Consider the following 25,456-nt stretch of genomic DNA (forward strand, 5'->3'; position numbering starts at 1 on the left):
TATATTTTTATAGCACCCTGAAGTGACATGTTAGGTCAGCTAATTTTTTAAGGTTATGTTTTCAGAGGCATTTTGGTCAGTGGTTGACCATAGGAACAATACTATAAAATATTCACTTAAATCATTAAATATGTCATTCACTCATCCTGAATGAGATAAAATAATGAAATCCTGGAGCTAGGTTGTACTAGCTCATGAAAGCTTATTGTCTCATGGAATTTACAGTAGAAAATATTGTATATTTTATTACTGTTTATAAATTACATGCTATACATCTTTTATATCATTAAAACTTATAATAACCATATGAATTATATATTTTTATGAGACAGTTGTTAAACACTTAACAATACACCACTATAAGCCTCAGTGACTAAGATGTTTGCATTGGACATTCAGGCATTTGTGGACTGTTTAAATTTGTATTATATAAGATCCTTTTCCTATATTTTTTTATATCTTTAAACTCAAAATCCAAAACTGTTGGAGACCACATCTTTTAGCAGTTTTATTGAGATATGACTCACATACTGTACAATCCATTCATTTAAAGTATACAATTCAATTTTTTAGCCTTTTCATAGGGTTATAAATGATTCATTGGCACCTTACCTGCCTCCTGAAACCTGTATGCTGGTCAAGAAGCAACAGTTAGAACTGGACTTGGAACAATGGACAGGTTCAAAATTGGGAAAGGAGTACGTCAAGGCTGTATACTGTCACCCTGTTGATTTAACTTACATGCAGAGTACATTATGAGAAATGCCCCCAGCTGGATGAATCACAAGCTGGAATCAAGATTGCTGGGAGAAATACTAATAACTTCAGATATACAGATGACTCCACCATTATAGCAGAAAACAAAGAGGAACTAAAGAGCCTCTCGAAAGTGAAAAAGGAAAGTGAAAAAGCTGGCTCAAAACTCAGCATTCAGAAAACTAAGATCATGGCATCCAGTCCCACCACTTCATGGCAAATAGATGGGGAAACATTGGAAGCAGTGACAGATTTTGTTTTCTTGGGCTTAAAAATTACTGTGGATGGTAACTGCAGCCATGAAATTAAAAGATGCTTGCTCCTTTGAAGAAAAGCAATGACAAACCTAGACAGCATATTCAAAAAACAGAGACATCATTTTGCCTACAAAGGTCTGTATAGTCAAACTATGTTTTTTCCAGTAGTCAGGTATGGATGTGAGAGCTGGACAGTAAAAAAGGCTGAGCATCAAAGAATTGATACCTTCAACTATAACGCTGGAGAAGACTCGTGATAGTCCCTTGGACAGCAAGGATATCAAACCAGTCAATCCTAAAGGAAATCAACTCTGAATATTCATTGGAAGGACAGATGCTGAAGCTGAAACTCATACTTTGACCACCTGATGCAAAGAGCTGACTGGAAAAGACCCTGATGCTGGGAAAGACAGGATAAGAGGAGAAGGGGACGACAGAGGATGAAATCATTGGATGGCATCACTTGACTCAATGTACAGGAGTTTGAGCAAATTCTGGGAGATGGTGAAGGACAGAGAAGTCTGGCATGCTGCAGTCCATGACTGTGTTGCAAAGAGTCAGACACAATTGTGCAACTGAACAATAATAACAAGGGTATAAAAATATCACTGTCAACTAATTTTAGAACGCTTTTGTCTTCTAAAAGATACTTGTACCGATGAGCTGTCAATCCTCATTCTCTTCTCCCAAGTCCTAAGCAACCAAGAATTTGCTCTGTATCTATGCAAATTTGCCTTTTGTGGAGCCATTCCTTTCTCCAAGAGATCCTCCTGATTCAGGGATCAAACCCAGGTCTCCTGCATTACAGGCAGATTCTTCACCATCTGAGCCACTCAGGGAAGCCCATTTGTATGAAAGAAATCATGTAATATGTGATTTTTTGGTGATTGGATTCTCACTTATCTCAATATCTTCCAGGTTCATCCATGTCATACCATGATTCAACATTTCATCCCTTTCTATTTCTCTGTATGGCTTTCTTGTATAAATGCACTTTATTTGTATTTATCAGCTCAGGGACATTTGAATTTTTTCATATTTTTTGGCTATTATAAATGTTTCTATACTATGTACCATATATTTTATGTGAATGTATGGTTTCATTTGTCTTGAATTTATACAAGGATGTAGACTTGCTAAGTCATCTGATAAGTCTATGTTTAATTTTCCAAGTTGCTTCTGAATTTTCTAAAGCAGTGGCATCATTTTGCAATCCTATCAGCAATGCAGGGGGGTTCTAATTTCTCCTTATTCTCACCAATGTTTATTAGTATTGATTATAACAGCCCTAGTGAATGTGAGATAATATCTTATTGAGGTTTTGATTTAAATTTCCCTAATTACTAATGATGTTGAACATATTTTCTTGTGCCTTTAAGCCGTTTGAACATCTCTAGAGAATTGTTCAATTTTTAAACCAAGCTTTTAATTGGATTATTCGTCTGTTATTGAGTTATGTTTTCATCTATTCCAGGTGACGGTCTCTTATTAGATACAAGATTTTCAAATGTTTTCTCCCATTTTTTTGGTTGTCATTTCACTTTTTTGATCATACTATTTGCGGCATGACTTGAAAAAAAAATTTGGTGGAGTTCTTTTTATCAATGTTTCTCTTGTTGCTTTTGCAGTAAGATTCATAACTAAGAAAATCTTGCCTTACCAAAGGTTAAAAATACTCCTGTTTTATTGTAAATATTTAAAGTTTTAGCTCTTATGTTTAGATCTGTGATCTACTGTGATTTAATTTTCATTGTGTGACATAGTGATGGCTGCTTCAGTCTTTTGCATTGGGTACCCAGTTGTCTCATTCCCTGGTGGCTCAGTGGTAAAGAATCTATCTGCAATGCTGGAGATTTGGGTTCAACCCCTGGTTTCAGAAGATCCTCTCGAGAAGGAAATGGCAACCCACTCCAGTATTCTTGCCCAGAAAGTCCCATGGACAGAGGAATCTTGTGGGCTCCAGTTCATGGGTTACAGGAGTTGGACATGACTTAGTGACTAAACCATCACCACCACCACCATTTAGCTGTCTCAGCACCATTTGTTGAAAACACTATTCTTTCTCCATTGCAGTATCTTGTCACTCCTGTTGGACAGTTAGTTGAAAATAAGTGTAAAGTTTTATCTTTGAAATCTCAGTTCTATCCCACTGATCTATATATCGGTTCTCATGCTGGTACAATGCTATGTTTATCACTTTAGATTTATAGTAAGTTTTGAAATCAAGATGTGTGAGATCTCCAAATTTCTGATTTTAAAATATTATTTCAATTTTTCTTAGTATTTTGCAGTACATATGCATTTTAATTTGTCAACTTCTGTAAAAAAGCTAGGTAGCTTTTAATAGCAATTACATTTATTCTGTAAATCATTTTTGGAGTATTGCCATCTTAACAATATTAAGCCTTCTGATCCATGAACATGGGATACATATATTTAGATACTTTAAAATTTCTTATAAATAGTGTTTTGCACCTGTCAGTGTACAAGTTTTGCACTTCTTTTGTTAACTATAACATTATTAAATCTAAACTTATACCTAGCATTCTATTTTTTCGGTGCCATTATAAATAGAATTATATTTCCTAGTTTGTTTTGGGGTTGTTCATTGCTAATGAACAGAAATGCACTTGATATTTATGTACTGATTTTGAATCTTACCTTTGAAAAATTCATTTATTAATTCCAACAGTTATTTAGTGAATTCCTTAGGACTTTTTTATATACAAGAGTATGACATCTGCAAATAGGGATATTTTTATTTCCTCTTATCCAGTCTAGATGTCTTTTCTTTCTTTTACTTGTCTCATTGACGTGACTAGAAGCTTCACTATACAATGTTAAATAGAAGTGGCTTGAGCAGACCTTCTTGTCTTGCTCTGTTCTTAGAGGAAAAGCATTAAGTCTTTCACTATTAAATAAGACATTAGTGTGAGGTTTTTAAAGATACCCTTAATCAGATTGAGGATTCCTTTCTTTTCCTAGTTTACTGAGTTTTTGTCAGAAAAGGGTGTTGCTTTTGTCAAATATTTTTCTGCATCTGTTGAGATGATCATATGCTTTTGCCCTTTATTCTATTAATATGGTATATTAATTCATTTTCTTGTGTTAAACTATCTGGTGTTATCCTACTTGATTATGGTACATAATAATTTATATATATATGTTTGGATTTTATTTATTAGTATTTTGTTGAAGTGTTTTTCTTTGTGATATATTAAGCACATTGGCCAAAACTTTCATTCAGTTTCTTTTTAATTAATCTTTATTTTTTACAGAAGATTTTGGTTCTCAGCAAAATTGAACAGAAAGTACAGACAGCTCCCATATACCCCCTGTATCCACACATGTACACACTCTCCCACTGTTAATATCCCAACCCAAAGTGGTATATTTGTAATAATAAACTTGCACTGACACATTCTTATCACCCAAAGTCTACTTTTCACATTAGGGTTCACGCTTGGTGCTGTACAATGTAAGTTTTAGCAAATGTATAAAGCTGTATATCCAACGTTAGTACTAGACAGTGTAGTTAGCTATAGGATTTTTGTAAGTGTGCTTTATCAAGTTGAAGATGTTCCCTCATTTCCTAGTTTGCTGAACTTTTATCATGAGTGAGTGCTGTTGTTTTTCAGTTGCTAAGTTGTGTCCAACTCTGCAACCCCATGGACTGTAGCACGTCAGGCTCCTCTAAGGGGATTTCCAGGCAAGAATACTGGAGTGGGTTGCCATTTCCTTCCCCATGTTCCTTCAGTTTTTAAATAAAAATAAAAGACACTTTTCATTTTCATCTAGAACTTTATTGAATAATGTATTCCCAGTGCATCCAATGTGAAACTTTTCAACACTTAATTTGGATATTTTGAGGATATGGGCTATCTCTCATGTGGTATAACACTGGTTGTTTTCAATGTCTCGATTTAATTGCTGTCAACTTAAACTAGTCTACTTGACTGTGGATAAACATCCAGTGAGAAATCTTCAGCATGAAACTTTGCAAACCACTTTTGACACGCATTTCAGGTGCATTTTTACCTTTCTTGAAATAATTAAGCATAATTTGCCAAAAAAAAAATGTTTCTGTGTCTTCAGCCCACACAAGAATTCACTAAAAATGAACCTTTTGGCCAACCCAATATTTTAGTCATAAAGGTAATTCTGACCTCATAGAGTGATTTCAGAAGTATTTTCTCATCTATTTTTCTAGGAGAATTTGTGATAAATCAGCTTGATTTTTTGATTATTTGGTCTAGTAAAACCCTCTGAACCTGTACTTTTCTTTGTGAAAAGATTTTTTATTACTAATTTTATCTGTTTACTTGTGACAGATCTATTCAAATTTTCTATTTTTTAAGCTAGTTTTAATGATTTGTATCTTTGTAGGAGTCGTTCATCTTCTGTGGTTATTTAATTTGTTAGCATACAGTTATTTTTGTGATGTCAGGAGGAGTATTCCTCTTAATATCCTGAGTTAGTAATCTGTGTCTTCTCCCTCTTTATCTTGGTCAGTAAAACTGATGTTTTGTCATTTAGGAAACTTTTTCTAAGGCTACTCTCTGATTTTGCTGATCTTGTCTATTTTTTTTCTGTTCTCTTTCTCTCTTTTAAAAAGTATTTTCCCCTTCTGCTTGGTTTTATTTTACTCATTTTCTAGTTACTTAGGGTAGAAAGATAGGTCTCTGATTTGTAATCTTTTTTGGGGGGAGGGGTCATCCACTTTTATTGAGATATGATTGATAAGCAGCACTGTAAGTTTAAGGTGTAAGGCAAAATAATTTGACTTATATACATTGTGAAATGATGACCGCAATTAGTGAACATCCATCATCTCATATATAAAGTAAGAGAAGAATAGTTTTACTTGTGATCAAAGCTCTTTTATAACATACATCAGTGTCAATTATATTAATCATATTGTATATTATATTCCTAGGGCTTATAACTGGGAATTTGTACCTTTTAACCACTAATCAGTTCCCTTTATCCCACCCTTCTCAAGTAACCACAAATCTAATTTATTTTTCCTGTGACTTTGTTTATTTGCTTTTTGAGGTATAATTGACCTATAACATTATGTTAGCTCCTGGTGCATATCTCATGGTTCAGTATTTCTATACATTACAACATGATCATCACAATAAGACTAGTTAATATACAAAGATATCACATTGTTATTGCCTGTATTTCCCATGCTGTAACTCATTTGTTTTGTAACTGGAAGTTTACACCTCTTAATTGATCTCCCTGCGTCACTCATCCCTTACCCCACCTCCCTCTGGCAGTCATCTCCTTCTTCTCTGTGGCTGTGACCCTGTTTCTGTTTTGTTGTTTGTTCACTTATTTCTCAGATTCCACATATAAGTGAAAGCAGGGTATTTGTCATTCTCTGAATTATTTCACTTAATACTGTCTAGGTCCACCCGTGGTTTTGCAAATGGCAACATCTGATTCATTTTTATGGCTGAGTAACACACTATTATGTATATGTATATCATGTATATATCTTATATATGCAATACTGTTCTTCTACCAGTTTCATGCTGTTTTGACCACTGTAGCTTTGTAGTATGGTGTAAAGTCAGGGATCCTGCTACCTTCAGCTCTATTATGCTTCCTCAAGATCAGTTCAGTCAGTTCAGTTGCTCAGTCATGTCCACCTCTTTGTGACCCCATGGACTTCAGCATGCCAGGCTTCCCTGTCCATCTCCCGGAGCTTGCTCAAACTCATGTCCACCGAGTTGGTGATGCCATCCAACCCTCTCATCCTCTGTTGTCCCCTCCTCCTCCTGCCTTCAATCTTTCCCAGCATCAGGGGCTTTTCAAGTGAGTCAGTTCTTTGCATCAGGTGGCCAAATTATTGGAGCTTCAGCTTCAACATGAGTCTTTCCCATGAATATTCAGAACTGATTTCCTTTAGGCTGGACTGGTTGGATCTCCTTGCAGTCCAAGGGGCTCTCCAAAGTCTTCTCCAACACCACAGTTCAAAAGCATCAATTCTTCGGTGCTCAGCTTTCTTTATGGTCCAACTCTCATATCCATACATGACTACTGGAAAAAGCATAGCTTTGACCAACAGACCTTTGTCGGCAGAGTAATGTCTCTGCTTTTTAATATGCTACTATGTTGGTCATAGCTTTACTTCCAAGGAGTAAGTGTCTTTTAATTTCATGACTGTAGTCACCATCTGCAGTGATTTTGAAGCCCAAGAAGATTCTTAAGATTGCTTTGGCTATTTATTTTCTTTTGTGTTGCGATACAAATATTCAACAAATTTTAAAATTACTTGTTTTAGATCGGTGGAAAATGCCATTGGCATTTTGATAAAGCATGCTTTGAATCTGTAGAATGCCTTGGTAGTATGGTCATTCTAACAATATTAATTCTTCTTGTCAGGGACATGGTATCTCTTCCCATTTGCTTGCATCATCTTCATTTTCTATTTTTGGAGTACACGTCTTTTGCATTCTCAGATAAGTTTATTCCTAGGTATTTTATTCTTTGTGACATCCCAATAAAATGAGATTGTATACTCTGTTAAAGAATGTTCTGATATCATTGTTTTACATGTAGCTGTCCAGTTTTCCCAGCACTACATGTTAAAGAGACTGTCTTTTCTGCATTATGTATTCTAACCTTTTTTGAGGTAGATCAATTGACCATCAGTGTGTAGACTTATTTCTGGGCTCTCTGACCTGTTCCATAGATCTAAGTATCTGTTTTTGTGCCAGTACCATACATTTTGATTACTGTAGTTTTATAGTATAGTCCAAAATCAGAGTGTTGACTGTTAATCAAAAATTGTAAGGCATTTCCAATACATGCTCCCATCACACAACTTGCACTTTCTGTACTCTAATACATATTGCCTTCAGTAGGTTGAATAAGGCCCACCCAAAGATTTCAATCCTATTGCCCATGAATCTGTAAGTGTTACTTTGTTTGAGAAGAGTCTTTGTAGATGCAATTAAGTTAAGGATCTTGGTATGAGGAGATTGCCTTGATTATCTGGTTGGACCCTAAATTCCATCATGTAAGATGAATCCTTATAAGTGAGAGAGACAGAGCAGAGGCACATCAAAAAAAGAAGCCAATGTCATACCCTGGAGCTTTTAAAGGGAGTGCAGCTTCGTCAACATCTTGATTTTGAACTTCTGTCTTCCAGAACTATGGGAGAATAAATTCACTTTGTTTTAAGCCACCAATTTTGCGGTAATTTGTTACAGAAGCCTCAGGAAATTAATATGTAGCTCTAGCAATGATTGACTCAATATTTATTTTCTATACTAGACTGAAAACTACATAAACACCTGGATTATCTATCTCCTACACTTTGATGGCTTTAGCACTTAGCCAGAGGGCTTGGCAGTAGTCGGTACTTGTAGGATATTTGTTGAAGGAATGAATATATAGGCTATAATCACTACACAGTAACTTATAAAATTACTATATTTCTGGTTATCTAGTAAGGGGGCAGAGAGGAAACTCCATAAGCTTTATTTCTGGGAGGAAGGAAGACAAAGTTTTGAGGACAGAGTTGCTAGTCAGTCAACTTAGAATTTTTATTTCCAGCCTAAGAAGAGTGGATGTTCTCTGAGGAGTAGAGGCTTGGCCAGGAGAGCTGGTGGATGGACATCTGACGTGGTGCTTCCCTGACAACCAACCTCTCAGTTTGAGCAAATTTCCAGGCTTGTTGCTACTGTTTCATGCACCTTCCCTGAGCTCTCACTGCAGACTGGTCTTGTATCACAAGGCAATGAAGGATTATCCATGGATTCCAGTATAGAAGAAGAGATGCCTTGAGATATTAAAGGGGAGAAATCATAAAGGCCTGAAACCTAGTGAGGAACCACATGCATCACAGATCATTTATGAGGAAGCACTTCAGATTTAACAAAGGCAGAATATCTGGCTGTTTGGCCTTATATAAAACTTGATAGTTATTTAATATCCTGCTTTAGGCACTGCTGCTTCTGAGATCTATTATGAACCAGAAACAAATCAATAAAATAAAACCAAACTAACAAAAAACATCATGCGATTTGCTTTCAGTTTTGCAGTGAGCTTAGTCTGCCAGCACAATTGTTCAGAGGCTTTGCCATTTGACTCACTGACTGCGTAATGATTTTGCTCAGGTTAATCACCTTCTTCTGTTGTATGCCAGCACTGATGGAAACGCAGTGTTACTTCAGGTTGAATAAGGTTTGAATAAGAACACTGTCTGAATGTGTGTGTGTGTGTGTGTGTATTTGTAAGCAGGGAAAGCTTTCACTTCAGAAATAAAAATGTATCTATGATATTGTCAATATTAGACTAAGGGTTAAAGGTTAAAAATGGGTGCTCTAGAGATAGGTGGTACTTGGGATCCTCCACTCAGAAGTAGTGAATTCTTTCAGGTGGAGACATGTAAGGTTAAATTTATTTCTTATCTCATTCAAAGCTTACTATTTGCTCTTCTCAATCATGTACAGGAACTTTTGGCTCCTTGTGGTCTTTCTCTCTGCCGTGATGAATCCCCTGCTTCAGCAAACTGTCAAATTCTGTTTCTTCTATGAAGGTGCCTCAGTCAGAGGTGACATCTTTATTCTCTGAATTGCCCTAGTAGTTATATTTTTATCATAATCATCAGAATGGCAAAAGCCACCTTTTACTGACTGTTCACTAAATGTCAGACACTGGGTTATATCCTGTACATACATTATTTCATTTAATGATTACAGTTCTGTTAAGTAAGCTCTAATATTCCTATTTTATGGGTAAGAAAACAAATTCAGAGAGGTTTAGGTGATTTGCACAAAATACACAACTTCTGAGTGGATGATCCAAATTTTACACCTAGATAATCTCTAGAGCTCACAGTTTTAACCTTTAGCACATACTATCCCTTAGTCTAATCTGAATAGAAGAATAGATGAATTTTCTTTCCTAGACTCTGATATTATGGGTAGAGGTTTCATATTATTTCTTTCGATTTCTCTAATAACAATGTCCAGTACCCAGGAACACAATAGATATTGATTAGATAAATAAATCAATATCTGAAAGAAATTATTGCAATAAAATACTAGGCCTTAATAATATATTTTAGAATAATTTAAGAAAGTTATACTGTTTAAGAAAGTTACAAGTAAGTCATTACAAAATTTAAAAGATTGCATTAATGGGTAAGCATGATTCAGTTCAGTTCAGTTGCTCAGTTGTGTCCGACTCTTTGCGACCCCATGGACTGCAGCACACCAGGCCTCCCTGTCCATCACCAACCCCCGGAGTTTACTCAAACTCATGTCCATTGAGTCAGTAATGCCTTCCAACCATCTCTTCCTCTGTCATCCCCTTCTCCTCCCGCCTTCAATTTTTCCCAGCATCAGGGTCTTTTCAAATGAGTCAGCATCATGTGGCATCAGGAGGCCAAAGTATTGGAGTTTTAGCTTCAACATCAGTCCTTTCAATGAATATTCAGCACTGATTTCCTTTAGGATGGACTGGTTGGATCTCCTTGCAGTCCAAGGGACTCGCAAGAGTCTTCTCCAGCACCACAGTTCAAAGCATCAATTCTCTGGTGCTCAGCTTTCTTTATAGTCCAAATCTCACATCCATACATGACTACTGGACAAACCATAGCCTTAACTAGATGGACCTTTGTTGGCATGATTAAATCTGCCAAATATCTTTTTCATGTTTCTTAAAGTTTTATATGTAAATTAAGTATAAAACAAGATATTTAATCACATTTTTTCAATTTTCCTGTCTAGATGATTTGGTTCAGTTTATCAAAATGCTTTTGAATAATGAAATTTATGTGTTAATCTGATGTATTTAATACATCTTTATTAATCTTGTGCCTGTTTTTTTTTCTGGTTTTGTTCACAGGATGGTGTAGGGGTAGATGAGAAGCTATCTTTGCGGCGGGTAGCTGTGGTTGAAGATTTCTTTGACATTATCTATTCAATGCATGTGGAAACAGGGCCAAATGGAGAACAAATTCGGAAACATGCTGGACAAAAGAGAACTTACAAAGCAGTAAGTTAAGAAATGAAAATAAAAGAGAAAAAAAGGCATGCATTTTGAAATTTGATATTATATGCTTGTTAAAGTTGGGTTAAATAACTATGAATATTCTATCTTCCACATAAATTTTACTGTATCATGGTCACACCCAGCATTTAAACTATTATTATTACTGATTTTATTTTTGTTGTATGTTCACTAAGTTTATTTCATATAGTTCAAACGTGTTTTTAGCGTTATCATTTTTTTAAAATAAGCATACAATGTGGTTAGTCCCAGTTAAATGCCCACATGCGAAGATTATCTGTGTTATATGTTCGATACATAATATATTTTCAAATCATACAATATAAATTATGTACTGGAACAGATGAACTTTTTACTACCACTATTGTCTTAACTGTCCTTCCCCTTCAAATCATATTAATATGTTCAGGTATTTCTTATTTAATAATTATAATCACATGAATAAGAAAATTTTATGTCTTCTTCTTATATTACCTTGTATTAAATACATTTACCCTGAAGGGTATGCATTTCTTAATTTTCCAGTATAGATTATTTTAAAAATATGTGTTATTTTTATAGTCTAATGCCCTTGATCAATTAAAAATGAAAATATATAATGTTTTTATTGTAAATTATCTAGAAAACAGATTTAATTAACTGTTAGACTTTGAAATATTTACTGTCAAAATGGAGTTATATATTATTTCTAAAGTTTCTAATTATACTTACTGTTCGATCTAAACATTTTATTCTAGTTTTTAATTTAATTAAACATTTTATGAAATCATCTTATTTAGATAATTCATCCTTTACTAGGAAAATTGAACAGTAAATCATTCTTTTCCAATATGAGCAAGTGTACATCAGAAATACTTTATCAGCAATCAGAACAATATCCTTTTTTTATAATTCTTATTGAACTTTGCTTTTGGCTACCTTTATATTAACTGTTTTCAGCTATATTTATATACAATATCAGTCTGGATCCATTTTTTTTTCAGATACAGAAAAATGTGTGAAATGCTCAAAGTTTCAAATACAGGTACATATGTTTGAAAATTAGCTACTGAGCATAAGAAATAGCTTCTTTTCCATAACTATTTTTTGCTATATTTCCAGGATCATATTGAATCTTAGTTGCATAATAACCCCTAATACATGTTGTATTTATCTCTCCTTCTCTATGGTTTTGTTTCTTGGCTGTTTCCAGATTGCATGGTTTGTGGGCAGGCACTTTTGTAAGTTTCCTTACATAATTCTGCCACATAAACTTTCTTTTGACTTACATATCCTAGGAGACATTTTTATCATGACTAATGACAATGATCTAGCTTCTTAAATTTTTTTTGTGCAAACTAATATTGCTGAACATACTCCTTTTGCCTGTCTCCTAAGCCAGGGTTGTATCTCTGGATACTAATAGGAGAAAAAATTATATATTGATCTACTAATATCACTAACTGTGTATTGTTATGGTAATGATAATTCATTTTTACAAAATAGCTACCTGAACTTGATAGGACTTTGTAAGGTAGGAATACATAAGTTCAATTGTATTAAATGAAAGCAAACCAACAAAACCCAAGTAGCTTCATTGTCAGTAATCATATGGCAGCCGAATCTGTGTAGGTGCCAAAAGCAATTGAAAGTGATTTAATCTTTGAAGTGCATTTACTAGAAACTTTTAATTAAAATAAAAATATGTCATAGACCCAAATCTCTCATCTGATGTTTTACTAAATGTAGAGAATCTGAACTGCCATAAAGCATGCTAAACCCTTCCGATAAATTGGTAAATACATTTCTAATATATATCATTTTGCATTAACATTTTGGAGACATTTTCTGCATTTTGGAATAGGGATAGATACCAACTTTGAACATACTAATAGTGTCTGAAGCATCACCCATTCCCTCTTGAGAATGTCCTTTTTGAAGTTCCTTCTCTTTGCCAAATTTTATTTTTGTTTTTGCAACTAAAGTATTCTCACCTTTTCCTAATATCACCAAGGTTTCTTCTGGCCTAACCTTTTGACTTCTGGTATCCCTCAATTGAATCCTAATTACATTTCCAAAATACATTTCCATTTTATGGAGTAATAATACATCATGGGGAAGAAAAAAAAAACAAACACTGCTGCATGGCCAGCAAAAATGTACACATGACTCTATAATGAATTTAAATCTAATATTAAAAGTTAATATAAGTGTTCAACTAATGGGACATCACACTAAATGTAATTTGAAATGAAGTGGTTTAGTGCTATTAGGGCCCTAGACTGTTGGGTCAGAATTTAGTTCTCAATGCTAATGTTCGAATTGGCTAGTCATTGGTAAAATTAGCTAGATAACCTACTGCAATTATAATGGTTCCCATTAAGATTATTTTCTATTTCTAACACATTAGCTCATAGAGCATGCATGATTATGTTTATTGACTTTCTTTTTCTCCCTTATGCTACATGGCCAAGAAACTATACTTATACAACTAATCATTAAAACGTGTCATATTGTCTTAATAATATTACCGATAGATTTAGTGGTCATTTTATTTACTTTGCCTTTTTTTGCAAATCTTTTCTGTGTTTTCACTCTGCAGGAAATGGTGGTCCTTTAATATTGGATTAACTTCTGAATGCCATTTGTTTTTACCTCTCTGCAGTATATCATTCCTTGAAATATCTAGTCATTATACAACCTAAATTTTATTGCAATCTGATCTGACTAGAGATAAAATTGGAGGGTGTGTTCTATTACTTATGAGCTCTTTTTAAAAATCCACATAAAATGACACATTTTAGGAATATGTAAAGGCTATCATAAATAATTTTTTTCAGTCATTGTTGAATTCGAGTGTCTTTTAGGTATTTTTTCCCTTTCGTCTCCGTGTCTTATAAACCTTTACTGGTGCATTGAATGTGTTTCCTTCAATATTTTTGAGTTGATGATATACCTTAACAGAGTAGAGAAGAAGTGTGAATCATTCAGATATCACTTACATTTGAACTTCAATATATCTTTCTACTGAAGATTGAACGCAAGTATACTTAGCAGTTTGGAAAGTGACTTCAAAATTAATTTTGTAACATTGTTTAAAAAAAATTCATGAATGCAGGAAGCTATCTTCCAGTCCTTAACTTTTCTCAACTATTGTCTGAATTCCACCTTCAGGAAACACAGCTCTTCTCCGGTTGTCTTTTATCTCTTGCATTTTGTCACAGGCTAAAGCACAGTTGGCTTCCCAGAAAGGTGTCTTCAGTTAGGGCCCAGTTAAAGGATAAAGTTTCAAAGCTCTTTCTTGCTAAAATAAAAGTAAGTGGTTGGAAATACAGGAACTAGTGAGAAAAGTCAGTGTTTTCAGTAGAGAGAACAGTCTGCATATATATGTGTAAATGTACACATACACATGTAATTTGTGGTGTGAAACAGTAAGTTTACATGTATTACTCACATATATAGCTGCCAATAATTGCATTCATTTAATTCCGAATGGAAAGCATATGCTATAGCTACAAGAAAGTAGACCAGAAGCCAGGCAAACTCAGTTTTAAATTTCAAATTTAGTACTTCCTCTCTGTGCCTCTTTGGGCCAGTTATTTACTTTTTTTCTCCTCCTGTTTAGAGGGAGGTAATGGTATGCATGGCATGGTAAAATAAGTCAATTAATATTCATGAAGTGCTTGCCTTGTGGTCAACTTTTGAATAATATTATTTCTCCTTTATCCAATCACTAGTCTTGTACCAGGTAGAAAGACAAGCAGGGCAATCAATGTAGCTCCGTCATTGTCCTAAATATAATTATGGATGTAATTTCCTCTGCTTGCCCCAATGCCCCCCAATGTTGGGAAAGAGAGGAAAAGTCATAACTGAGACATTATTTTGTGTACACCTTATAAATGTCACAGTCTCGGACAGTCCACAGCATAACTGTTATCCAGGGTTTGACCAGGCTGAAGGGAAGAGTGGAAGTAAGCCAGGATCTCTTTGTTTAGGACCTTTCCTGCTAGACGATGTTTATGAGAACTTTAGTTATTTCTTTGCTTCTTCCCAAGTTCCAGTCTTACGTTAATTTTCAATTACTTTTCTGAAAAATTTTAAAACTGGCTCTCTTTAAATAATTTACTTTCAATATGAATAGAATATTCTTATTCAGGGATATTCATGGGCAGAGAAGTCTGGTGGACTACAGTCCATGGGGTTGCAAAGAGTTGGGGCCAACTGCGTGACTAAACAACAACAACATTCAGGGAAATACTATAGAAAAATAATATATGAGCCAGAATGTCTATATCCCTACTCTGACTTCAGAAAGGAAAAGTATTTATTCTTTCAGGTCTCTTAACACTTAACCTTAAAACCCTGTCAGCATCATTTTTATCCTGTTGTTTTTTATTAATATCTATTGGTTTGGTGACTTTACTGCTAAGTGGGATATTTTAACTTGCACTGTTTGGGCTAGTTTGTTATGTGAAAATTCTCAGAATTCTTGTCAATTGAGAATAAGAGGAATGACCAAAAGTTGCAACAATTTTACTGTCCAAAAAAAAAAAATAACACTAAATTAAAGTTCTGAGAGTTCCTAGCAATTCATCTACCCCCTACTTGGCATAGGCCACAGTTTTTGCACATGTGAAATGAGGAGGCTGTATTTCTATTTTCTTCTAGCTCTGAAGGGATTACAGCAATTTTCACAGTACGTGTGGAGCCATTACTGTACGCAAGGAAAATAGTACCAAAGTGAACAAGTTGGCTGGCACAGGAAGTGTTCAAACAGGGAAATGCCTCCTGCTCTTGATAAAGCAGATTGGCTGATGAGCATAGCAGAGAGATAGAAGATTTTGGCTTTATTATCATCTAGAGAGCTCTCTTATAAATAATAATAATGATAATAATAATCATGAAAAGTATCTGTATCATTAGACTTCTTTTTTCCAAGTTTTAAAAATAGCAATCAAATAAGAAAGGCCATAAAAAATGACTCTCAAGTGTCAGAAATTTTTCACTGCTCTCCATTTTGTTAAAATTTTTGCAGTAATCTGAATCATGTGGTGAGCAGGCCATTACTAAATTTATAATGTGATTTTAAGCTGCAGTGCAACAGATGTGACCACACCTCAAATTTCATTGTAAACATAAATGATCCTGTAACCATCAGTCTTGCTTGACTTATAGTCCTATAGCCTGAGACACTACTGAAATAGGGGGTTATAGCTATTTCTGTGATTAGTGTCAGGAAGGCCTCGATCTCTGAATATCACTTCCCTTCCCTATCACAATGCCTTAAGTTTATAATTAGAATTTAACTTCTTTGGATTAAACCATTGACCTCTATATCTTTATATGGACTTCACATATCCTCGGGCAAGAGAAGTGAGAGAATAAATTAGGCTGCTAGCAGTCATTGACATTTTCTGTGATCATTTTGTAAATATGTTTGTCTCTCATATGTAGCTGGGTTTAGCTGAAGAACAGGTAGGAAACAAACGTGTGACATGCCATAGATAAACCTACTAATGTTCCAAGCAGCACAATCCGCCTGATTTTTGTATGGGTCCTGGTGTGGCATCATGGGTAGTAGTCTTTGGCATGTATGGTATAGAAGTTGAGAGCTCGTGTTATCAAGTGTGTGCGTGCTCAGTCATTTCAGTCATGTACGACTTCATGTGACCCCCATGGACTGTAGCCTGCCAGGCCCCTCCGTCCATGGGATTCTCCATGCAAGAATACTGGAGTGGGTTGCCATGCCTTCCTCTAGGGATCCAACCTGTCTCTTGCGTCTCCTGCATTGGCAGGTGGGTTCTTGACCATTAGAGCCACCTGGGAAGCCCATGGTATCAAAGGAGGATGAAAGGCCTCTGCAAACCCCACGTATTTCTTTTATGAAATATTTGTAAAAGATGAGAGTATTGTTTTGAAATAGAAAGTATTAGATTAAAAACTATGAATATTAAGTAGATTTCTCAGTGGAGGAACTGCCTAGTCATGATTTACAGATAGAATATCAACATGCTGTGTTCCTGTGTCCCTCCTCAGATGGCCTTTTACTATTGGGATTTCTTCCTTTTGCTAACACAGATCCAAGTGCATATATAGGGTGTTTCTGAAGCCAAGGATTGAAGAAAATATTCTCTGGGACTTGGAGTTAATTTTATGTCTGTAAACAATCTTCATGGACCTAATGTAAAAAAAAAAAAAAAAAGCAAAATAATACAACAGTTAAACAGATATAAGTCCCTGTCTTTTATATGCAGATGACATTGTTTATTTCTCTTTGTTATTACACACTGAAATGGCTTAAATAAGCAACTGTTTGGGGTATCAAGTAGAAGTAGGGAAAAGTTTTAAAATTATTCCAAACTCAAATATATTTTATAAACATTTGTTAATATAGAACTCAGTGATTCTGTTATATATTAAGTCAGTGATCTAAAAATATATTTTATTATTTTAAAACTTACTCAGTTATAACTATTTTATGGTACTTTTGTGTGATTCCTCTTGTTTATTTTATCCAATTTATTTAATGCCATTTTTAAAGGTTACTTTCCATTTACAGTTACTACAAAATATTGCTTATGTTTTCCATATAGTACAATATATCCTTGAGTCCATCTTACACCCAGTAGTTTGTACCTCTGTTGCCCCTCCTTCTCCCTACTAGTAACCACTAGTTTTTTCTCTATATCTATGAGTCTGCTTCTTTTTTGTTATATTCAATAGTTTGTTGTATATTTTAGATTCCACGCATAAGTGAAATCATACAGTATTTGTCTTTCTCTGTCTGACATATTTCACTTAACATAATGCCCTCCAAGTCCATCCATGCTGCTGAAAATAGCAAAATTTTCCTTCTTTTTTTCCCCCCCTTTATTTATAGCTAGTGTCAAAGTTAAAAAAATGGTGAAGTCCCTAATGGTGGGGGGCCATATCTGTCTCTCATATTATTGTATAGCCCCAGCTTAGTAAAAGGACCATCTCATGGTTTTCCATAAATGCTTGTTGAAGGAGAAATTTCACCTTGTCTCTGTGAAGTCCTTGAATTTTTGATACCAACTAAGTAGTATAAAGATGTTACTATAAATGGAGATAATGAAATAAGATCAGAACTGTGGCCCATGGCTCTAAAGACCCTGCACTACCCAGTTCATGTTGACTTGAACAGTGCCCTGGATTTCTGTAGTTTTGCAGGCTCTGAATAAGGTAGCAAAGTTATTTAACCCACGTGCTTCCCCTTTGTTTTTCAGGGAAAGCTTTGATGCTCCATTTAATTATACTATCATCTTTGAGGCAAGGTATAAACACATCACTTACATTTTCACACATTGGTTTATTTCTTATCAGATGCACAACCATATCAGCATATCCCCTCCCCAAGTATAGAGGTTTTATGAAGGTGATTGCTGAGTATTGAAAACAGCTATCAAGTTTAAACATGGTACACATAATATTGGGCTTCCCTGGTGGCACAGATGGTAAAGAATCCGCCTGTGATGTGGAGACCTGGGTTTGATCCCTGGGTTGGGAAGATCCCCTGGAGGAGCACATGGCAACCCACTCCAGTATTCTTGCCTGGAGAATTCCATGGACAGAGGAGCCTGGTGGGCTACAGTCCATGGGGTCACAAAGAGTCAAACACAACTGAGTGATTAAACACACACACATACACACACACACACACACAATGTTAAACCTAACTTTCATGTGGGAACACTCATTATTTTTGGTAACTCAAAATTACTCAGGCCAAGCATAAGCAGTCAGATGCATAAAACCAACTCAGAAGGAAAAAGTAAATCAGTGGCCTGCCAATTAGAGTTATTAAATAGTAATCCTAAAACAGAATAATAATGTTCATTCATTTGTCAGAATTGATTTATTTCTTATACAGCTGTAGTGAGAATTAGCCCAGGTGGGCAGAGTAAGAGTGCAAATCCTTCTACTCAGAAACTTTCTTTTAGGTAGTTGAGACCATCAAAATATTTAAGAATTCATCCAAACCAGTTTATCATCAACTAATGTCACAAATTCTGTTATTGATACTTTTTGTGTTATTGTGAATAGATATATTCCTTGAAAAGAAATTAACCCTTTCTAGAAACATCATTAATTCTTTATGTCCAGCTTGATAAATTGCTACTTCAGTGCACCCTTGTGGTGAAAATGTGCCAGTGCAGCTTTTCAAACAGCCCAGGACAAATAATACTTTCTAGTTGATGATTCTTCAGATCCAGAGGTTTAGGTTTTCCTGGACACTGTGATGATGTCAGAAATAAAAGCTCCTGAATTTCTTACAGTATATGCACATGGATATTTATTTAAATACATATTTTTTAAAATAAATTTATGTATTTTAGTTGGGGGCTAATTACTTTACAATATTGTAATAGTTTTTGCCATACATTGACATGAATCAGCCATGGGTTTACATGTGTTCCCCTTCCTGGACCCCCCACCCACCTCCCTCCGCATCCCATCCCTCTGGGTCATCCCATTGCCCCAGTCCTGAGCATTTGTCTCATGCATCAAACATGGAATGGTGTTCTGTTTCACATATGATAATATACATGTTTCAATGCTATTCTCCCAGAAGGTAAATAAATACATATTTAATTGGGATAAATTAAATATGTAATTTTTAATTTAATGTATTGGGATAAATTAAATTGTAAATAAATACCTATTTAATTGGGATAAAACATAATAGGAAAGAAGACTAGGACATGGGGTAGTAGAAAGAACACGGTGCCACCTTTGATGTCAGCTAGACTTGAGTTTAAATCCTGATTAGGTGAGTTTTATGCACGCAGTGTTTGCATGTGTTAATTATAGGGTTGTTTTGAGGCTCATAGTATTTATGTATGTAAAGGTGTAAATGTAATCATTGGTCCCAACATGATGTTATACATAGTGGGGTAAATAGAAACATGATATTCTCTAAAAATTCAGAATTCTTTGTGAGGTGACGGATGCCATAAACGCCTTTTTGTCTACTAACTAGATGCTGAGCAGCCTCTTTCTTTGTATCATCTATGTCCTCAGTGGCCCATGGAAAACATCCACCCATATTTTCATTCATGACTTTTCCAGAATTGAAAGCACTATTCACTAACTTCATCTGCAGCAGTTTTAGCCATTTTATAAGTAACAAGTGACATTGTTTTCCTGTTTTTTTCTTTATCTGTTCCTCTGCTCTCTTCCTCACCCTCTCCTTCCCCTTCATTTTTCCGGGAACGTCCTCTGCCTTAGCACAGCCATGGTTGAGCATGGCTCTGCTCCTTGGCCCTAGCAATCGGAAAGGAGCTGAATCGTGAGAAAATGGATTCTAAGAATTGGGATTTGGACCAAATTTTTTTGTATTTGGTGTTCAAATATTTTGGGGTATTCCTGGGCACTGTGATTTGGTATACGAAATGTATCCATTGGTTTGCATAGTTATTTGTACAGTTTAAAGAAGTATTTCTCAATAGGGCACTACAGACTTCGGGGCCAGACAGAGGGCATCGCCCCAAGTACTCCAAGATTTATCCTTAACCCCTGAGTGCTAAGTTCCAGCAACACAGTCCTAGTTATTCCCTGTTTTCAAAAGTCACTTTGGTGTGCCTGACACATAGTGAGGCCAAAGAAACCAAAATGGTGGAGCAGAGAAAGTTTTATTGAAGGACCACGCAAGGAGATGAGTGACTGGTGCCCTAAATCCTCTGAACTCCTCACAGACTCTGCACATTGCATAGACATATGAAGCAGAAACATCACTTTGCTGACAAAGGTCCCTATAGACAAAGCTATGGTTTTTCCAGTTGTCATGTGTGGGTGTGAGAGTTGGACCGTCAAGAAGGCTGAGCGCCGAAGAATTGATGCTTTCGAACTCTGTGGTATTGGAGAAGACTCTTGACAGTGCATTGGACTGCAAGGAAATCAAACCAGTCAATCCTAAGGAAATCAGTTCTGAATATTCACTGGAAGGACTGATACTGAAGCTGAAGCTCCAATACTTTGGCCACCTGATGCAAAGAGCCGACTCATTGGAAAAGACCCTGATGCTGGGAAAGACTGAGGGCAGGAGGAGAAGGGGACGACAGAGGATGAGATGGAGGGATGGCATCACCGACTCAATGGACTTGAGTTTGAGCAGGGAGATGGTGAAGGACAGGGAAGCCTGGTGTGCTGCAGTCCATGGGGTCGCAAAGAGTCGGACGTGACAGGGGAACTGAATAACAACGTGAGGGCTGTGTGACTCACGGCTCTCCTTAGTAAAGTGAAGCCTGAGCTTCTCTATTTTTCTTCTGTTTTTCCTAAGAGGGCTAAATCTTGACTGTTTTGGGTGACTGTGGCAGCAGTATTCTTGACCGTGTGTTTTAAAAGAAGTACTGCCATCCCTCTGCCTCTCAGGGCTTAATAAGGGTAAACTTTAACCAAGGGAGCTGAAACAGGAACCCATGAGAGCTTGACCATGCCGTTGAAATCTGGACCAAAAAAAGTTGAATTCAACTTGTTCTCCCCTAAGTCCCAGAAAAAACACTAATATATCACAGAAGATAGAGGAAGTCAATTTTCCCACACTTCCATGTGTGTAATTGTATATTTAATGAAGCTATTCATGCTGCAAGTCACTGAATAAACATTTGCTGTGCGGAGTCATTTTATTTACATGCAACAGTTAGGGATTCTCTTTATTTTACTTTTAGGAACCATGTACGGAGAAAAACTTTTTTAGTATCCATCTGCTCATTTTTTTTTTTCATCTAATATAAAGATTTTCCGTTATGACAATCTGTTCCTTAATAGCCAGATATTCTAACGTAAGAAGAAACACAAAAACATTACCCACAACTTTGGAAATATAACTCCAGTTTATTGGACTCTCTTTTTGCTGTAGTCACATTTGCACAGTTGATGGCTATTTTAATTATTGCAAAATACAACTCCAAGATAAAGATGTTCATCATTATAATAAAGATAAAAAATAGAAAATAAAGTTCTTTTCTGCATAGTAGTATAGCTAAATTTTAAGTGTCATCAGTGGAGCAAAAACTCTTTCTTATAAAAATGAATTAGCTATAATTAGATCATTTCTATTTCTTGTTTGCCTGCATCTTGATTTGCTAATGGACAGTGATGTCATGCTCAGTTCATCCAATGTTGCCCTAGAAGGGTTTTACCTCTCTATTTTCCTCCTCTTGTTTCTTTTCATCATATAGCATATTTCTGTGCCTCTGCCAAAGTTCACTGCCTTTGCCTCTTTCCTTGCTCTTGTACTGTTTTCCTATCCCTGGAGGATAGACTGCGCTTGATTCCATTTTTATTCCCTTCGCCCTTCATCTGAAGCATTTGCCTCAGATTTCCAACTTGCTTTTAGCTGTCTAAAGTTTGACCTGAACTGTCTAAGAATAGTCTTGCCCACTTTAGACCTCCTTTGAATTTGTAGCCTTCCTTTTAAATTTGACCACATAACCACCATCTTCTCTCAACACCACAGCAAATGTCTTTGGACTGACAGACTGTATTTCTGTGCTTTAGGCCAGTATTTTTCACATTATGTGTCATGACCTATTCGTGGGTTTTCAGGTGAATGTACTGACTTGTGATAACTTTTAAAAAATGAAATAGAAGAGGATAGAAATGATCTATTTTACTGTAGAAATGTGTATACATGCTGGCTTAGGATGTAAAATATATTTCTGCCTGTGCTGTTGGTCTAAAAAGTTGGAAAACATTTCTTTCAATGAGCACTGTGATTTCAGATTGCCTGCAGATGCCCAGTAATCACTTCCACCTACCCTGCTTCTCACTTCTGCTCTTGATATATTCTTAGATCTTCCTGGCACAACAATTTGTTCCACATTTAAAATTATCTTTGGGCTCTAACCCATATTTTCATTCATCTCAGTTAAATGTACCCTACAAGTTTGCCAGATTTAAATAAAGATACAGAATGCCCAGTTATATTTGAATTTCAGATTAACAATAATTTTAATACGTTATTCCCAATATCACATGTTTATCTGGAATTCACATTTAATTGTGAGTGTTGTATTTTATCTAGGAACCTTTGTGTGCTAACTCGCTTCAGTCGTGTCTGACTCTGTGCAACCCTATGGACTGTAGCCCCCCAGGCTCCTCTCTCCATGGGATTCTCCAGGCAAGGATATTGGAGTGGGTTGCTGTGTCCTCTTCCAGGGGCTCTTCCCAACCCAGGGATTGAATCTGTGTCTCTTATGTCTCCTGTATTGGCAGGAGGGTAATTTACCAATAGCGCCACCTGGGAAGCCCCTTGGAAACTTAATCATATTTAAAAATCAACTCAAGATATTCATGACTGGGCCACTCCTTAACTAAATGAAAAAGACAAGAGGACCTGATAAATGGGTGTGATGACTGAATATATAAAATGATCAGAAAAGAACAAAGGAATAGTAGACAGTGATATAAACTGAAAAAGGCATATTGGAGTAATTGATGAATACTGGAGTGGGTAGCCTATCCCTTCTCCAGCAGCTCTTCCTGCTCCAGGAATCGAACCAGGGTCTCCTGCATTGCAGGCGGATTCTTTACCAACTGACCTATGAGGGAAGCCCCAGTAACAGTACCAGAGTGTAGCAAAATCAATACTATGGGATTGATAAGAACCCAACCAAAAAGTTGAAAACCCACCACCAGGGGGCAGTAGAGAGTTTGCAGGGGCTAAAGAGCAAACCTGGGAGCATCCTAGTTTTGATATTGAAGATGTTAAGTCACAGGAGTTCAGTTAGTTAACAGACGTATAGAGGTCAAATAGATACAGTATAACACGAAGTCTTGCTGAAATGGCACTTAGGGTTTGGAAGCAAAAATTGCTGAGGGTCAGAGTAACTGCAAATATGATCAGACAAGCTTAATGTCTGCCCTTTTGTTTAACTGATTATGTTGTTATAAAGACGCTTTTTACCTGAGAGCATTTATGTTGAGTCCCGATCAAAGCATTTTTTGGAATCACATTAAAATTAGCCAAAAAATTACCAACAAGTGATTACAATGATTTCCTATTTGTTGTTGAGTAGCTCAGTCCTTTCTGACTCTTTGAGACCCCATGAACTGCCAGTACACCAGGCTTCCCTTTCCTTCACTATCTCCTGGAGTTTGTCAAACTCATGTCCACTGAGTCAGTGATGTCATCAACCATCGCATCCTCTGTCTCCCCCTTTTCCTCCTGCTCTCGATCTTCCCAACATCAGGGTCTTTTCCAATGAGTTGACTCTTCATATCAAGTGGCCAAAGTATTGGAGCTTCAGCATTAGTCCTTCCAATGAATATTCAGGACTGATTTCCTTTAGGATTGACTGGTTTGATCTCCTTGCTGTCCAAGGGACTCTCAAGAGTCTTCTCCAACACTGTAGTTCAAAAGCATCAATTCTTTGATGCTCAGCCTTCGTGATCGTCAAACTCTCACATCCATACATGACTACTGGAAAAACCATAGCTTTGACTATAGGGACCTTGTCAACGAAGTGATGTCTCTGCCTTTTAATACACTAAGTTTGTCATAGCTTTTCTTCAAAGGACCAAACATTGTTTGATTTCATGGCAGCATTCACTGTCTACAGCGATTTTGGAGCTCGGGAAAATACAGTCTGTTACTGTTTCCATTTTTTCCCCATCTATTTGCCATGAAGTGATGGGACCAGATGCCATGATCTTAAGTTTTTGAATGTTGAGTTTTAAGCCAACTTTTTCATTCTCTTCTTTCACCTTCATCAAGAAGCTCTTTAGTTCCTCTTCACTTTCTTCCATTAGGAATGTGTCATCTGCATATCTTATGTTATTGATATTTCTCCCTGCAATCTTGATTCCAGCTTGAACTTCATTCAGTCTGGCATTTCACATGTTGCACTCTGCATATAAGTTAAATAAGCAGGGTGATAATATACAGCCTTGACATACTCCTTTCCCAACTTTGAGCCAGTCCATTGTTCTATATCCAGTTCTTTACCTGCATACAGGTTTCTCAGGAGACAGGTAAGGTGGTCTGGTATTCCCATTGCTTGAAGAATTTTCCAGTTTGTTGTGATCCATATAGTCAAAGATTTTAGCATAGTCAGTGAAGCAGAAGTCGATGTTTTTCTGGAATTCCCTTGCTTTTTCTATGATCCAATGGATGTTGGCAATTTGATCTCTGGTTCCTCTGCCTTTTCTAAATCTAGCTTGTACATCTGGAAGTTCAATCATGTCTGGATTGTGAAACAATTACCAACAGGTGATTTCAATTATTTAATATGGCCCGACGTATTAGTGGTATATAACCATACCTAGCAGTATTAGGGATAATTTTAGTGCCTATGCCTTTAATAGATGTTTGTTCAATGTTTAGGTGAAAAGTGTCTTCACCTTTGTAAGACTGTTTCCATGTGCCACTCCCCTGATCCAGAAGTTCCTCTGTAGAAGTATAATGA

General features: G+C 36.1%; 1 protein-coding gene across 24 annotated transcripts in view; it reads left to right on the forward strand.

Moving 5' to 3' along the window:
- Window positions 1-25,456, forward strand: part of NOL4 (nucleolar protein 4) — a 675,738-nt gene that overhangs the window by 356,689 nt on the left and 293,593 nt on the right. For 22 of the 24 annotated variants that reach the window (XR_014074812.1, XM_081562521.1, XM_081562531.1 and 19 more), the window contains one exon: window positions 10,884-11,033. Coding sequence is in view for 22 of the 24 variants with exons in the window: in XM_081562527.1 (XP_081418653.1) it covers window positions 10,884-11,033 (150 nt within the window). In the remaining 2 variants the exon portion in view is untranslated. Of the gene's footprint in view, window positions 1-10,883; window positions 11,034-12,009; window positions 12,073-25,456 lie in introns of those variants that run through there. The other 2 variants (XM_081562513.1, XM_081562529.1) reach the window with 2 other exon arrangements.

This window comes from Giraffa tippelskirchi, chromosome 14 (assembly GCF_054371585.1).
Source record: "Giraffa tippelskirchi isolate mGirTip1 chromosome 14, T2T-mGirTip1v1.2.pri, whole genome shotgun sequence".
Taxonomy (NCBI): Eukaryota; Metazoa; Chordata; class Mammalia; order Artiodactyla; family Giraffidae; genus Giraffa; species Giraffa tippelskirchi.